Here is a 12,701-nt window from a genome sequence, read left to right as displayed (position 1 = left end):
TTGGGTTCAGCAAGGACTTTTTAGATAAAACACTAAAGGCACAACCCATGAAAGAAAAATTGGTAAGTCAAGCTTTATGAAAATTAGTAACTTCAGCTCTGCAAAAGGCACTATTAAGAAAATGAGAAGATAAGACACAGACTGAAAATATTTGCAAAACATGTAGCTGGTACCTAAGATACATAAAGAATCCTTAAAACTCAACAATAAGAAAATAAGCAACCCAATTTAAAATTGGGCAAAATCAAAATAGATTCTCACCAAAGACACACAGATGGGAAATTAGCATATGAAAAGATGTTCCACATTATACGTCATTAGGGAAATGCAAATTTAAACAACAATGAGATATTACTATGCACCTATCAGAATGGCTAAAATCCAGAACACTGACACCACCAAATGCTGATGAGGACATGGAGCAACGGGAACTCTCTTTCATTGCTGGTGTGGGAATACAAAACTGTAAAGCCACTTTGCAAGAAAAGTTTGGAGGTTTCTTACAAAACTAAACGTACTCATTCAATACAACCCAACAACTGTACTCCTTGATATTTGCCCAAAAAAGCTGAAAATATGTCTACACAAAAACCTGGACACAGGTGTTGATAGCAGTCGTATCCATAACTGCCAAAACTTTGAAGCAACCAAGATGTCCTTCAGTCGGTAATTGGATAAATAAACTAGTATATCCAGACAATGGAATATTATTTGGCATTCAAAAAAAAATGAATTATCGAGCCTTAAAAACACTTGAAAAAAACACAAATGCATATTGCTAAGTGAAAAAAGCCAATCCGAAAAGACTACATACTATATTATTCGAGTTATGATATTTTGGAAAAGGCAAAACTCTGAAGACAGTAAAAAGATCAGTGGTTGCCAAGGGGCTGGGATGGAGGGAGGATAAACAAGAGCACAGGGGATTTTTACGGCCATCAAACTACTCTGTGTGATACTATAATTGTGGCTATATGTCATTATGTATTTGTCAAAACTCATAGAACATACAACACAAATAGTGAATGTAATGTAAACTATGGTCTTTGGGTGATTACGATGTATCAGCATAGGTTCAACTGTAACAAATGTGCCATACCAACATCAAATGTTAATTATAGGACAAAGCGGGGGGGGGGGGTCTGAGAATGGGGTACATGGGAACTCTCTACTGTTTGTTTAAATTTTCTGTAAACTTGAATCTGCTCTAAAAAATAAAGTCTACTGATTTTTTAAAACATAAAAATAAATGAAAGAAAAGCCTATTCTATCCCTGTCTGACAGAACTACAGGTGCCTGAGAAGAGTCAAAATAAACAATAACTCTGGCTAAAGCTTTAAACAATAATGTACTTGGATCGAGCTCAGGGAAAAGAAATAGTTTATAAGTCAATTAAGAATAAAATGTCAGAAACACAAATTAGGTTATATGCTACGCAGGCTGAAAGCAAAAACAAAGAGCAGCAAAATCAGCATTAGGGAGTTAACATCAAATTTCATCTTCTGGGCGGCCAACTACCCAAAGAAACACTGCACATTTGAGAGCAACTATATCTGAAGAGGCAAAAGGAAAATATAATAATGTATGCATTCGGGGTGTTGAAGAGGTACAATATGAAAGCATAATTTGATGACTTCAGTGCACAAACACAGTCTGCTATAAAGCAAGGTATGCCTCAAAATTCCTTTATGAGTGAAAGAAACTCATACTAGATAGTGTTGATTTCTGATGGAAATGAAACATTCTTTAATACTCTATTAAGGTATTTTGATGTCATCTCATTTTATCCTAACAAATATACTCTTATTTCAAGCAATATGCTGGTAAATGGCTCGAAGAAAGTCCTGATTTCTAGTATTTGCCAATTTCCATTGTGTATTTACTCCCATCATGGCTACTTTCATACCACCAATGGTTTAACAATTAACTGGTAAAATTCTTGGTAAGAACTAGATCTAGAATACCACTGTGAGTTACCACCCATATACGATGAAGAAACAGGCTCCTGATTAAAATCCCTTGTCACTTTAGGTTCTGAGTTTCTAAAAACTTTCAGACCAGTGGCTTTATTTTCCGAAGAATCTCTAGATTTTGATATATCCTTTTTTCTTCTTTAAAGGTGTAGGTTATTAACATACTATTTACTTAGAATAACTATTTCCCAAATCAAATACTTTGGCCTCATCTTCAATTTCAGTTACATAAAATGGATTTAAAAAGGCTTTCCCATTTTGATTAGATATATATTTACCTATAATTGCTTTTAACGTCTTTTGAGTTAGTTTTATTTTTTTCTCTTTGAATCTGTCATTCAACTGGAATTTCTTCAAGGTGATATACAATAAAGGCATTATTTTATTTTTTCTCCCACTATTTAAGCAATTCTTTTGGGTTCCTTTACTGAAATTCTGTCACTAATTTTGTTCATTATAATGAATTAAATCCATACTCAAATGTGTTTTCTATTCTGTTCACTAATAATCTGTTTTTGTATCACTATCATACTTTTAATTACTGTAATTTTATAATAGGTTTTATTATCTATTGGTACAAATACTCTCATTTACTCATCATCTTCAGTAAATTCTCAGTTATCGTCTTTCATTTATACGTTCAAGTTTACACATATCCTCACAATTTCATTAGAAAAAAACTGACATCTTAAGACTTCCTTTCTAGAACCTAGCATACTCTCATTAATTCATCCTCCTTCTTGTACCTAAAGAAAAATAAGCATTTTCCTTCATCAGAGAATCTATCTGTTCTTATTAATTTTATTTGTAAATACTTTGTTTCTATTCTGTATGAATAAAATCATTTTCCTCATTAATCAGTCCAACTTTTTTGCTTCTGGTTGCATTTCAATGGATAAAAAAAAAATTAAGACTTTTGCTTACTTTTTGGACAGCTGTTCCTAAAATGTTTGTTTATCCTAGTCTAAACTATTCCCACTGAAAACAGTTTCTAAACATAGAAGTCCTATGACATCTTGGGCACACTTCCAACTTTTTTACTTGAAGTCTACTACAGAAATATCACTTATTATAAAGCTCAAGAAAAATGACCTATCATAAATAATCCATTATTCACTCAGCTAGAGTCTCCCTGAGGTTATTTTTTTGTACTCTTTTGAAACTTCAGAAGCTCAGCTAAGAAACTATTCTAACAATCTAAAAATAATGTGGTATTTTTAAAATATGCATGGATCTACGAGTCAGAGGGCCAAGGGCCCAGACTTCACTTGGTTACTTAGTATCATCATAATCTTAGTCAAATTATTTAACCTCTCTAAGCTTTTGCTTTCCCTCTGGAAAATAAATGAATGAATTATATATCAACCATGGTTATGTATTAGAAGCAACAAGAAAGCTGCTTTCATTTTTGTTTTCCTCTCTTCTTCCCATAGAAATATTGCTGCCAGTGAACAAGTGAAAAAGCTCTGCGGCAGATATGAGCCTAGGGATCGGCAAAGGATAGCCCTGAAGTGAAAATATGAACACTAGAATCCTGCAGGACCTTGTCCAGCAAACATACCTAGGCCCAGGGCCTGGGAGAGGTAAAATGCATAGTGAAGTGTAGCCATCTTCCTTGACTTCCAAGAAGCTGAGCAGAATCCATAAGAAGGTGGGCTGAATCTTGTACAACCCTAAGGCTCAGATGATAGGAAAAGATGAGGAGTAAAGGGGACTCCTCCTAATATCTTAACTGGGGGCTTATTAATAGAGGCTCACAGAGGCTGAGATGGCTCTACCTTCCATCATTCCAAGGAATACTTTTAAAAAACTGTGGCTGTATGGTCCACACTTAATTAGCAGATAAAGAAATATAACTGCACACTAGTATCCAGCAGCCAGAGACAAGGAAAACAAAATAGTTACCAAACACCAGCAGCAAATATCATTATAGGTTTCAAAACACCAAACCTACTTTGATTAAAAACAGACATTACACAAGGATGCTGATTCTTGCCTTATTATTCAACACCGTCCTGGAAGTTATAGGATAATATAAGTAAATGCAATAATATAAAAAAATTATTGTTATAAATATTGAGAGAGACATGAACTTTTTATATTAACTAGCAATAACCACCTAGAAATAAAAATGAGTAAGTCTTCTATTCATAAATAAAAAACAGATGTGAATAAATTTAATAACAAAATTTAACAGGTCTTAGACACAGAGGAAATTATAAGAACTTCTTAAAGGACATAAAAAAAAAAGATCTAAACAAATGGAAAGACATTTTTGGATGGGGGCATTTATTTTAAGTGTCAGTTCTCACAAAATTAATATATTAATTAGCACAATTCCAATTAAGATGTCAAAACTCTTCTGTTTAAGTTGTATTGGATAAAAACTACACTAGAGTATACAAGAAGGAATAAATACCCAAGAAAAGCTTAAAAAATTATTTAAAAAATACAAAGAATATTTTCTAAATCAAAAGACAATGTAACTATAATCAGAACACATTCTAACTATAATCAAGACAGTAATCTAAAATATATCTACATCAGAACATAACAGTAATCAACTCAGTAAACATATATCAGCAAATAAATCAGATTAACATAAAAGATTAGAGAATGTCTCAAAAATCCCATAATAAGAATTCAACATGGGTAAAATCAGAGGGAAGTAGATTACTTATTATAATATCTAGCTAGATATTACTTATTATAATATCTAACTATTCATCTGGAAAAAAAGTATATTATATTCAAAACCAAAGTCCAGATGAATATGAAATTAAAAAATTTGTAAGTCTTCAAAAAAAATTAAGAGTCAACATGTACAATGCAGAGGAGAGACATTTAGCCAAGACAGAAAACTCAAAATTATAAAAAAAAGATAAATGCAATCAACCAAATAAAATTTTTAAATATTTATAAGGCAAGTTATACTATAACCAAGAAAGAACAAAGTTGGAGAAAAATAGTCAAGATGATGGAAAATATAAAATATTCAAAGAGCTCTTACAAATAACAAGAAAAAGACAACATAACAGAAAATTTGGCAAAAGATATACTTAGGCAATTCGCGTTAAGAACAAACCTAAAAAGACAATGATTTAAAAAATATGCAAACTTTGTAGTTCCCAGAAAATGCAAATTAAAGTTGCAATGTGTTTTCATTTTATACACATCAGAGTAGCAAATATTTAAAAGAATAATTAGCTCTATTGTTGGCAAGGTACAGAAAAATTAAACAATTAAAGTAATGCTGATAGAAATGTAATGTCTATCTAAGTACAGTTCAGTAGGCTGGACAAAAGGATATGCATTCTGACCCCTATCACAGAACATCACAGATGTTAATTTCTTTGATCTTCAGGTTCTCCATACAACTTTCTGATTGTAATTTAGCTTTGTATGACCTACCCCGCAAGCAGAGCAAAGGGTGGTCTGCTAGCTCTAGCATTAACATACACTTGGCACATTTCCTATTGTAAAACAGTAAACTGACAAAATACAAAAACTTGTCTCTGTCAGACTGTTTACTATGATTCCACCTACTAAAAAAGATTTCATATCTACTTCATAGTAACTCAAAGTCAAGATTTATTTATTTTTTCCCCTCTTTAATCTCCCTCCCTCACTTTCCACCTCTAACCTATGGATACTGTAGTTTCCCCTTAAGAACTGGATCTCTGAAGGCAGAGCATCTCCTCCCACACGCTTGCGGCATGCACCAGGGGCCTGGCACATCGTCGGGGGGGGGGGGGCGGTGTGGGGAGTTGGTGCACTCAGGGTATGGTTTGTGGCTCCACCTGGGGTGCAAACCCAGGACTTTCTGCATGTAAAGCAAATGTGCTAACCACTACACTATGGAGCTACCCGTAAGTCAAGATTTCCGACCCCATCCTGGTCTTGGCTGGCTTCTCTGACAACTCCTTAAGTCAGAATCAAAACCTTTGGAGTGCGGCCCAGGCATATGTATGTTTTGGAAAACTCCCCAAAGTGTTCTGCTGTGTGTTAAGGCTGAAAACCACTGCCTCACACTTATGCTTCTAAAATGAAACAGTAGGTTCTACACAATGATTTTATTTAAAACTAATTTTGATCACTAAAAAGCTTCACAGACACTATAAATAAGGAAAAGTTATATATACGTAATACCACAAATAGCATCCATCAAGCAATTCAGAGAGTGTTAAATAAATGCATGTCAGGGGCAAAGCTCTAAGAAGCAAAGTGAAGGATCAATAAACCTATTCAAAAAGCTAATTTTAAAAAGTCATACATGTTACGGCCATGCCACCCTGAACAGGCCCGATCCCATCTGATCTCGGAAGCTAAGCAGGGTCGGGCCTGGTCAGTACTTGGATGAGAGAACACCTTGGAAGACTGAGTGCTGTAGGTGTAAAAAAATAAAATAAAATAATAAAAAAGTTAAATAGTCATACACGGTTTTCCCACTTCGTACTAGAAATCTTGTTGAATCGATTTTTCTCTGAGTTTCAGTCACGTTGCTATACTCACTGTCTGTGCCCCAAACTAGACGCCACGGTGCCCGGTCAATCCTCGACCTCTCGTTACCCATTTCAAAGGGTGAGATTTCAACAATGTAAACTTCAGAACCATCACAGACTCCTCCCTGTGCCTTACATTCTATATCTAGGCATCAAATCTCACCACTACTGAAAGTAATCCTCCCTTCTATTTTCTGCATAACTAAATTTTAAGTTAAGATCCTAATAATAGTCAATGTAAACTCCTCAAAAGTCTTTCTTTACAGTTATTCCTGCCTCTTACCAGATAAAATAACAGCTTCGAACAACAGCCAAAGTGACTTCTTTCTATTTGAAACATACTAGGCCTTAGACATCAAACCATGGCAATATAGTGCTCCCATACTCTGCATAAAAATGCACTACAGCTGACCCCTGACTAATTCAGGGGTAAGGGGCACAAAGCCCCATGCAGTGGAAAATCCAAGTATAACTGAAGTCCACCCTGTAGATACAGGCAATCCCTACTGTGGATTAAACATACATACCTTACCTTCAAGAATATTACCAAAGCTGTTTACTTGGTATTACATTTTCTTTTCTTCAATAGTCTCCGTATAAAAGAATGACTCATTCACATATTGCTCTAAAATTTTGTCTTTTTTTTCACTTCTTGTTTTTTTAAAACTTTTTTTAGAGCAGCAAATTGAGGTACAGAGTTTACCCATATAACATCCTGCCCCCACAAATGCATAGCCTCCCCCATTTTCAACACCCCTAGAACATGTTACAACTGATAAACCTACATCGACAGACACATCATTATCACCCAGAGCCTGGAATCCACATTAGAGTTCACTCTATGGGTTCTATATTCTACGGATTTGAACAAACGTATCCACCATTACAGTATCCTCCAGAGTAATTTCACTGCCTTAAAAATCCTCTGTGCTCCATCTAGTCATCCCTCCCTCTCCCCAACCCCTGGCAATTGCTTATCTTTTTACCATCTCCATGTAGTTTTACCTTTACCAGAATTTCATATAGTTGGAATTGTACAGTATGTAGACTGGCTTCTTTCACTCAGTAATATGCATTTATGTTTCCCGAAAGTCTTTTCACAGTTTGATAGCTTATTTTGTTTTAGCATTGAATAATATTCTATTGTCTGGATATACCACAATGCATTTATCCATTCACCTACTGAAGGACATCTCGGTCACTTCCAAGTTCGGACGATTATGAATAAAGCAGCTATAAACATCCGTGAGGCTTATTTTAAACAAAGAAAAATCCATTTAGTGGATTTTTAACTTAGTAATAATGTAACATAACAAATCTGTATTTGTTATGTTACATTATTACTAAGTTACATGTTAATGGATATTAATTCATTCTTCAATTTTTATGAATGCCTTTGCTAATTACTTCCTGTATCACATGGATCGATAAATATTACTGAAAATAACAGCTTCTAAAACAATTCATATGATTTTCTACTATGAACTAACATCACCTTTACAATTCATTTTCTTCTAGTAGAATCAGGTCTGACAATTTGGAATTTGAATTTTACAATTTTCCCCATCCAAATGGATTTTTAACTGTTTTTGTTAAAAGCTTTAAAACACTACTTATTTTAGCCAAAAGTTTAAAATGGGACATAGCAAAATTAATGAAAACCAACTAGTAGACTAAAAATAAAACTCTCAGAAATTCCACTGAACGGGCAGTGCTCTGACATCATCCATTAACAGATTAGGAGAAAGGATAATCAAGAGTATATAGCCCATTCCACCCTGCAAAAGGCTAGCAAACTGTCTTACCAATGTGATAATGAGATTATAAACATGGTTACTTCCAAAAAAAAAAAAAAAAAAAAGTCTAAAAATTTGGCCAGTAGTGGAAAAGGCCAGAATCCAATGATTTGGGGCCTAAACATTAAAATAAGCCAGATACCTGCCAGATGTCATATTTAAAAAAATTAGCGATCAGTACAGGGGGTGATAGAATAGCTTCTGGCTGTTAATACTGGTATTGTATGCACAATGGCTGAACTGGAAGAGAACTTAACTAATTGTGGGAGAACAGGGCACCTAAAGAATATGATAACAAGTACAAAGCATCAGGAAGGTCCACGAAAGAACAACAGATATGCTGGCAAACAGATGTGTAATTCAAAGTCCAAGAACAGGAAATATGTGGTCATGTTTAATCTCACATGGATTAAACCCACCTGGGGAGAGGTAGGACTGATCACTAAAAAGGTATGCCAGCAGAATTTGATTCGCACGTTTTTTGCTTTCGTTCTTGGATGAGAACTTTTGAAGGGCAAAGCAGAGTCCCATATTTGGAGAAAATGGAGCAGCAAACAGTTTGACAAGGCAGGGCTCAGGAAGTAAGAAATACAGATGATTAGAGGTGGAGGCTTTGATATGAGAATAGGTAGCCAACCAGACACTTGCACTGACAAGCAAAATCAGGCCAGATCTTGCAATGAGGTTAGGCTTATGCTGAGGCACCTGGACTAGTGAGCTAGGGCTTTCTCAAACTCCCCATCTTCGCGTAGGATTGGACCTAGGGCCTGATATAAGACTAAATCTACACACAACAATGACAAAAGATACAAAAGAGGAACGGTTACAAAACATCAAGGTTTATGGAACAGTGGGTCTGAAACTTACCATAGATATGACACTGACCTTTTCAAATACTCTCAGACACCTATGATTACTATAACCATCTGTGTCACATTTTCCTGGTTTCATATTTTCTATTTCATTATTACTCTGTCATTATTTTAATATTTACCAATGAAAAATTTTAAAACAAATCTAAAACCAAATACTTAATGAGTCAGATAATCAGCTGTCCTTCTCACAATGCAAAATGTTTAGTCTTGAAGATGTAGAGTTAGTCCTTTGTAAACTGAGGTAAATCTAGTTTAAGAGTTAGAGTATTTTTCAAAAAATGGATAAAGCAGGCCCATGATTCCTAAATTCAGTGCTCTCTGAAGCTAGGAACTCCAAATTCGGGGACCATTACAGAATGCATAATACTCACTTAGTAGCACAGTGAGTAGGCTTCCTTGTCCAGGCATCACATCCTAAAGCAGAGAGATTTCTCTGAGGGATGAGAGGGTGAGTATTTTAGCAATAAGCAAAAGGTGATTATTTCCCATTATGACCAACATTAATTCTCAATGGATACATTTCTGAAATTAATGTTAATCAGAACATAAATTACTCTACCAAATTCATCTTATAAAAATCTCCTTCAACATCTATATCTAAATCCAAACCTACTATTCCTACCTCTTACATAGTTTCCACATCCATAACTAGATGAGTTAATATTTGTAAAGCACTTAAAAAAGTACCTATCCATCTGGTGGGCATTATACATGTTTGCTAAGTAAAGAAATAACATTTCTTCATTTGTTCAACCTTCATCTCACATTTGGTCTACTGAAATAGTATCCTAAAACTCATCTCCCTGCATAGGCTCTCTACCCATCCTCTTTGTCCCCATCCCATGAAAACTAGAAGTCTGATGAAATCACCCCAACTACTGTCAGAAAGTTCAGCAATGATACCCCGTTTATTTTAGGTTTAAGACCAAAATCCATAACAAAGTCTTCAAGACTCCATGTGGTCTAGTACCTTTCCAGCTCATTCCCATACCTTTCTGCTCCAGACAAAATGGCCATATTTCCTCTAGCTTCCAGCACATGCTATACCTTCTGCTCACCCACCCACCCTGCCCCCAAACTGTTAACTTTCTTCCTTCACACTTTGCTGAAGTATCACTAGATCAGGGAAGACTTTAAATTGAAACATGAAGGATTACTGAAAGTTGGCTAGATAAAGAATTTTGTGTGTGTATGTGTGTGTGGGTGTGTGTGTGTTGTGGAGGGGTATTCTTCGTACACTTCAACTTGTCTGGGCCCCAATTTACTCTTCAATAAAAACAGCAATTTATCAACTGATGGATTAACAAAATGTGGTGTATACATACATTGGAATATTATTCAGCCATAAAAAGTAATAAAGTACAGATACATGCTCCAAATGGACAAATCTTGGAAATACGGTGTAGAAGACAGTCAAAAAGAACACGTACAATATGATTCCATTTATATGAAATGTCCAGAATAGGCAAATCCACAGAGACAGAAAACAGATTAATGGGTATAAGGTTTCCTTTTGGGGAAATAAAAACATTCTACTATTAGAAAGTGGTGATGGTTGTGCGACTCTGCAAATACCTTCAAAACTACTGAACTGTGCACTTCAAAGGGATGAATTTTATGGTATGTGAATTATAGCACAAAGCTATTATTTAAAAAAAACAGCAATAATAGTTTTCCTCAAATTTCATGAGTACATGAGGTTTAATAAATGGACATATGTATGTGATTGTACACACATGTACGTATACTCAAGTATAATATGTACTTACAATACCAGGCCCATAAGTACTTCAATAAATGATAATAAATAAGTATTATTAATCAAATAATTTTAACTGAAATTAAAATAAATGCATAATTGTGCTCTTTAATATTCTTGCAATCCAGGAAAAAAAACATCTCTGAGCATTAAACATTCTGTTTATGAACTTTTCCCATTGTTTAAAATTTTAAGTAATATATGCAATTTAGTTTAACAGACTGTAGCTTATTCACATTTTAATTTATAAAACTGTAGTTAATGTAAATCAATTTATCTCTTCTTTGTTATAAAAACTGAATTCTTTAAAACACTAGCTTTCATAAAATTATGGATGCAAAGTCTATAAATTAATGTTTATGAGAGGTATTAATAATAAATGTATCTATGACCTTAATTAACATTGCAGATACATAACTGGATAGTTCTCAGTACTAAATCTCGCCTTGTCTTATCAATTTTGGAGAACTAGGCCAATCTTTTAAATGATAACATTCACTACACAGCTGGTTTAACAGAATGTTCCTGATTCAGTTTTTAAAAGAAGTAATGCCTAAAACTGTTGGCACAGAGACAAAATCCTGAATTTAGGCCATATGAATGTCACTTCATTGTTGTTACTGAAAGAAATAGGCTCAACTATAATCAAACTTCAGCAGCACTGCAACAACATTCTGCCAGCTAAGCAGCCCTTGAAACCCGGGGGCCTCCAGAGATTAATATAAAATGCAGCATTTAACATTAATACTCATCATGGCAAATGTATCTTATAAACATGAAACATTATTATATTTAATGAGAAAGAATGATACATTACCATTAAGTTATGTTCAATAACAAATACATTTTTTTTTCTTTTTGGGGGGGATATGAGCAACACTTGAAATATATAATTTATTTAATAGAAAAATTATTTCCCATATCTTTTTTTTAAACAAAGACTATGAATAAATTAGGGTTTTCTCTGTTCTTCCCAAGAAATTTACTAAATAGAATTTAGTGAAATGTGAACTTTTTTGAAATCACTAAGGTATTCCTACGTTAGGAACAGTTCCCAAGAGACATCACTAGTGTATAATAATCACACAGTATAAGAGGGGTTATAAATTTATCCTCCTACCTTCTTTCCTATTGTTAATCCATTCCAACAAAAATGACTACATCCCTAAGCTTTATCTTAGTTGCCTGCAATACCATGACTTAACTAAGCGTAAGTATACAAATAAAACACCAACACAGTCAATCTATACCTTCCAAGAGCTTATACTCAAGTAGCAGAGAAAGACATGAACAGGGCAATAAGTGTATGATGCAATGATGTTTAAAGTGAAGAACACAACAGATAACGCATTAAATATCTGGGTGACTCAAGAAAGGATGGGTCTTCAAAGGTGAACTGGAATTCACTGTGAAGCTGACAAAGAGGTTGGGGCCAGGGGGTGTGTTCTAAGCAAAGGTAGCAGCAGGTATAAAGACATAGCATCTCTAGAAACTGGGTAAGTATGGCGAGAGAAGGGAAAAACGAAATGAGCAGGAGCTAGACAGATGATGAAGGGCTTCATCCCACAGGGTAAAGACTATGAAGTAAGAAGAAAAGACTTTCAGAGAGGTAGCTTAGAAGGAACTCTAGGCAGCAATGTGGAAGATGCAAACTGCACAAAAAGGAGGTATGGCAATAATCCAGGTGATAGAAAGGGAGAGGCCTGAACTACGACAAGCAGCTGTGGCAACAGAAGGCAGGAGAGATTAAGGACATTTTAGAAGGAAGAATGACAAGTCTTGATAAATGACTGAAA

At 34.7% G+C, this 12,701-nt stretch overlaps 1 protein-coding gene and 1 pseudogene across 14 annotated transcripts in view; one reads left to right on the top strand and one right to left on the bottom strand.

Moving 5' to 3' along the window:
* Positions 1 to 12,701, bottom strand: part of FRYL (FRY like transcription coactivator) — a 228,821-nt gene that overhangs the window by 133,443 nt on the left and 82,677 nt on the right. Inside the window, exon 4 of one of the 14 annotated variants that reach the window (XM_016128138.2) lies at positions 9,518 to 9,579. The exons of the other annotated variants lie outside the window; for them this stretch is intronic. Coding sequence (XP_015983624.2) covers positions 9,518 to 9,554 — 37 coding nt within the window. The 5' untranslated portion in view covers positions 9,555 to 9,579. The remainder of the gene's footprint in view (positions 1 to 9,517; positions 9,580 to 12,701) is intronic. 14 annotated transcript variants of the gene reach the window in all.
* Positions 6,248 to 6,366, top strand: LOC118609002 (annotated as a pseudogene).

Source organism: Rousettus aegyptiacus, unplaced genomic scaffold, assembly GCF_014176215.1.
Source record: "Rousettus aegyptiacus isolate mRouAeg1 unplaced genomic scaffold, mRouAeg1.p scaffold_m13_p_10, whole genome shotgun sequence".
Classification (NCBI taxonomy): Eukaryota; Metazoa; Chordata; class Mammalia; order Chiroptera; family Pteropodidae; genus Rousettus; species Rousettus aegyptiacus.
The sequence above is the reverse complement of the archived record's forward strand: the minus strand, read 5'-3'. Positions and strand labels throughout refer to the sequence as shown.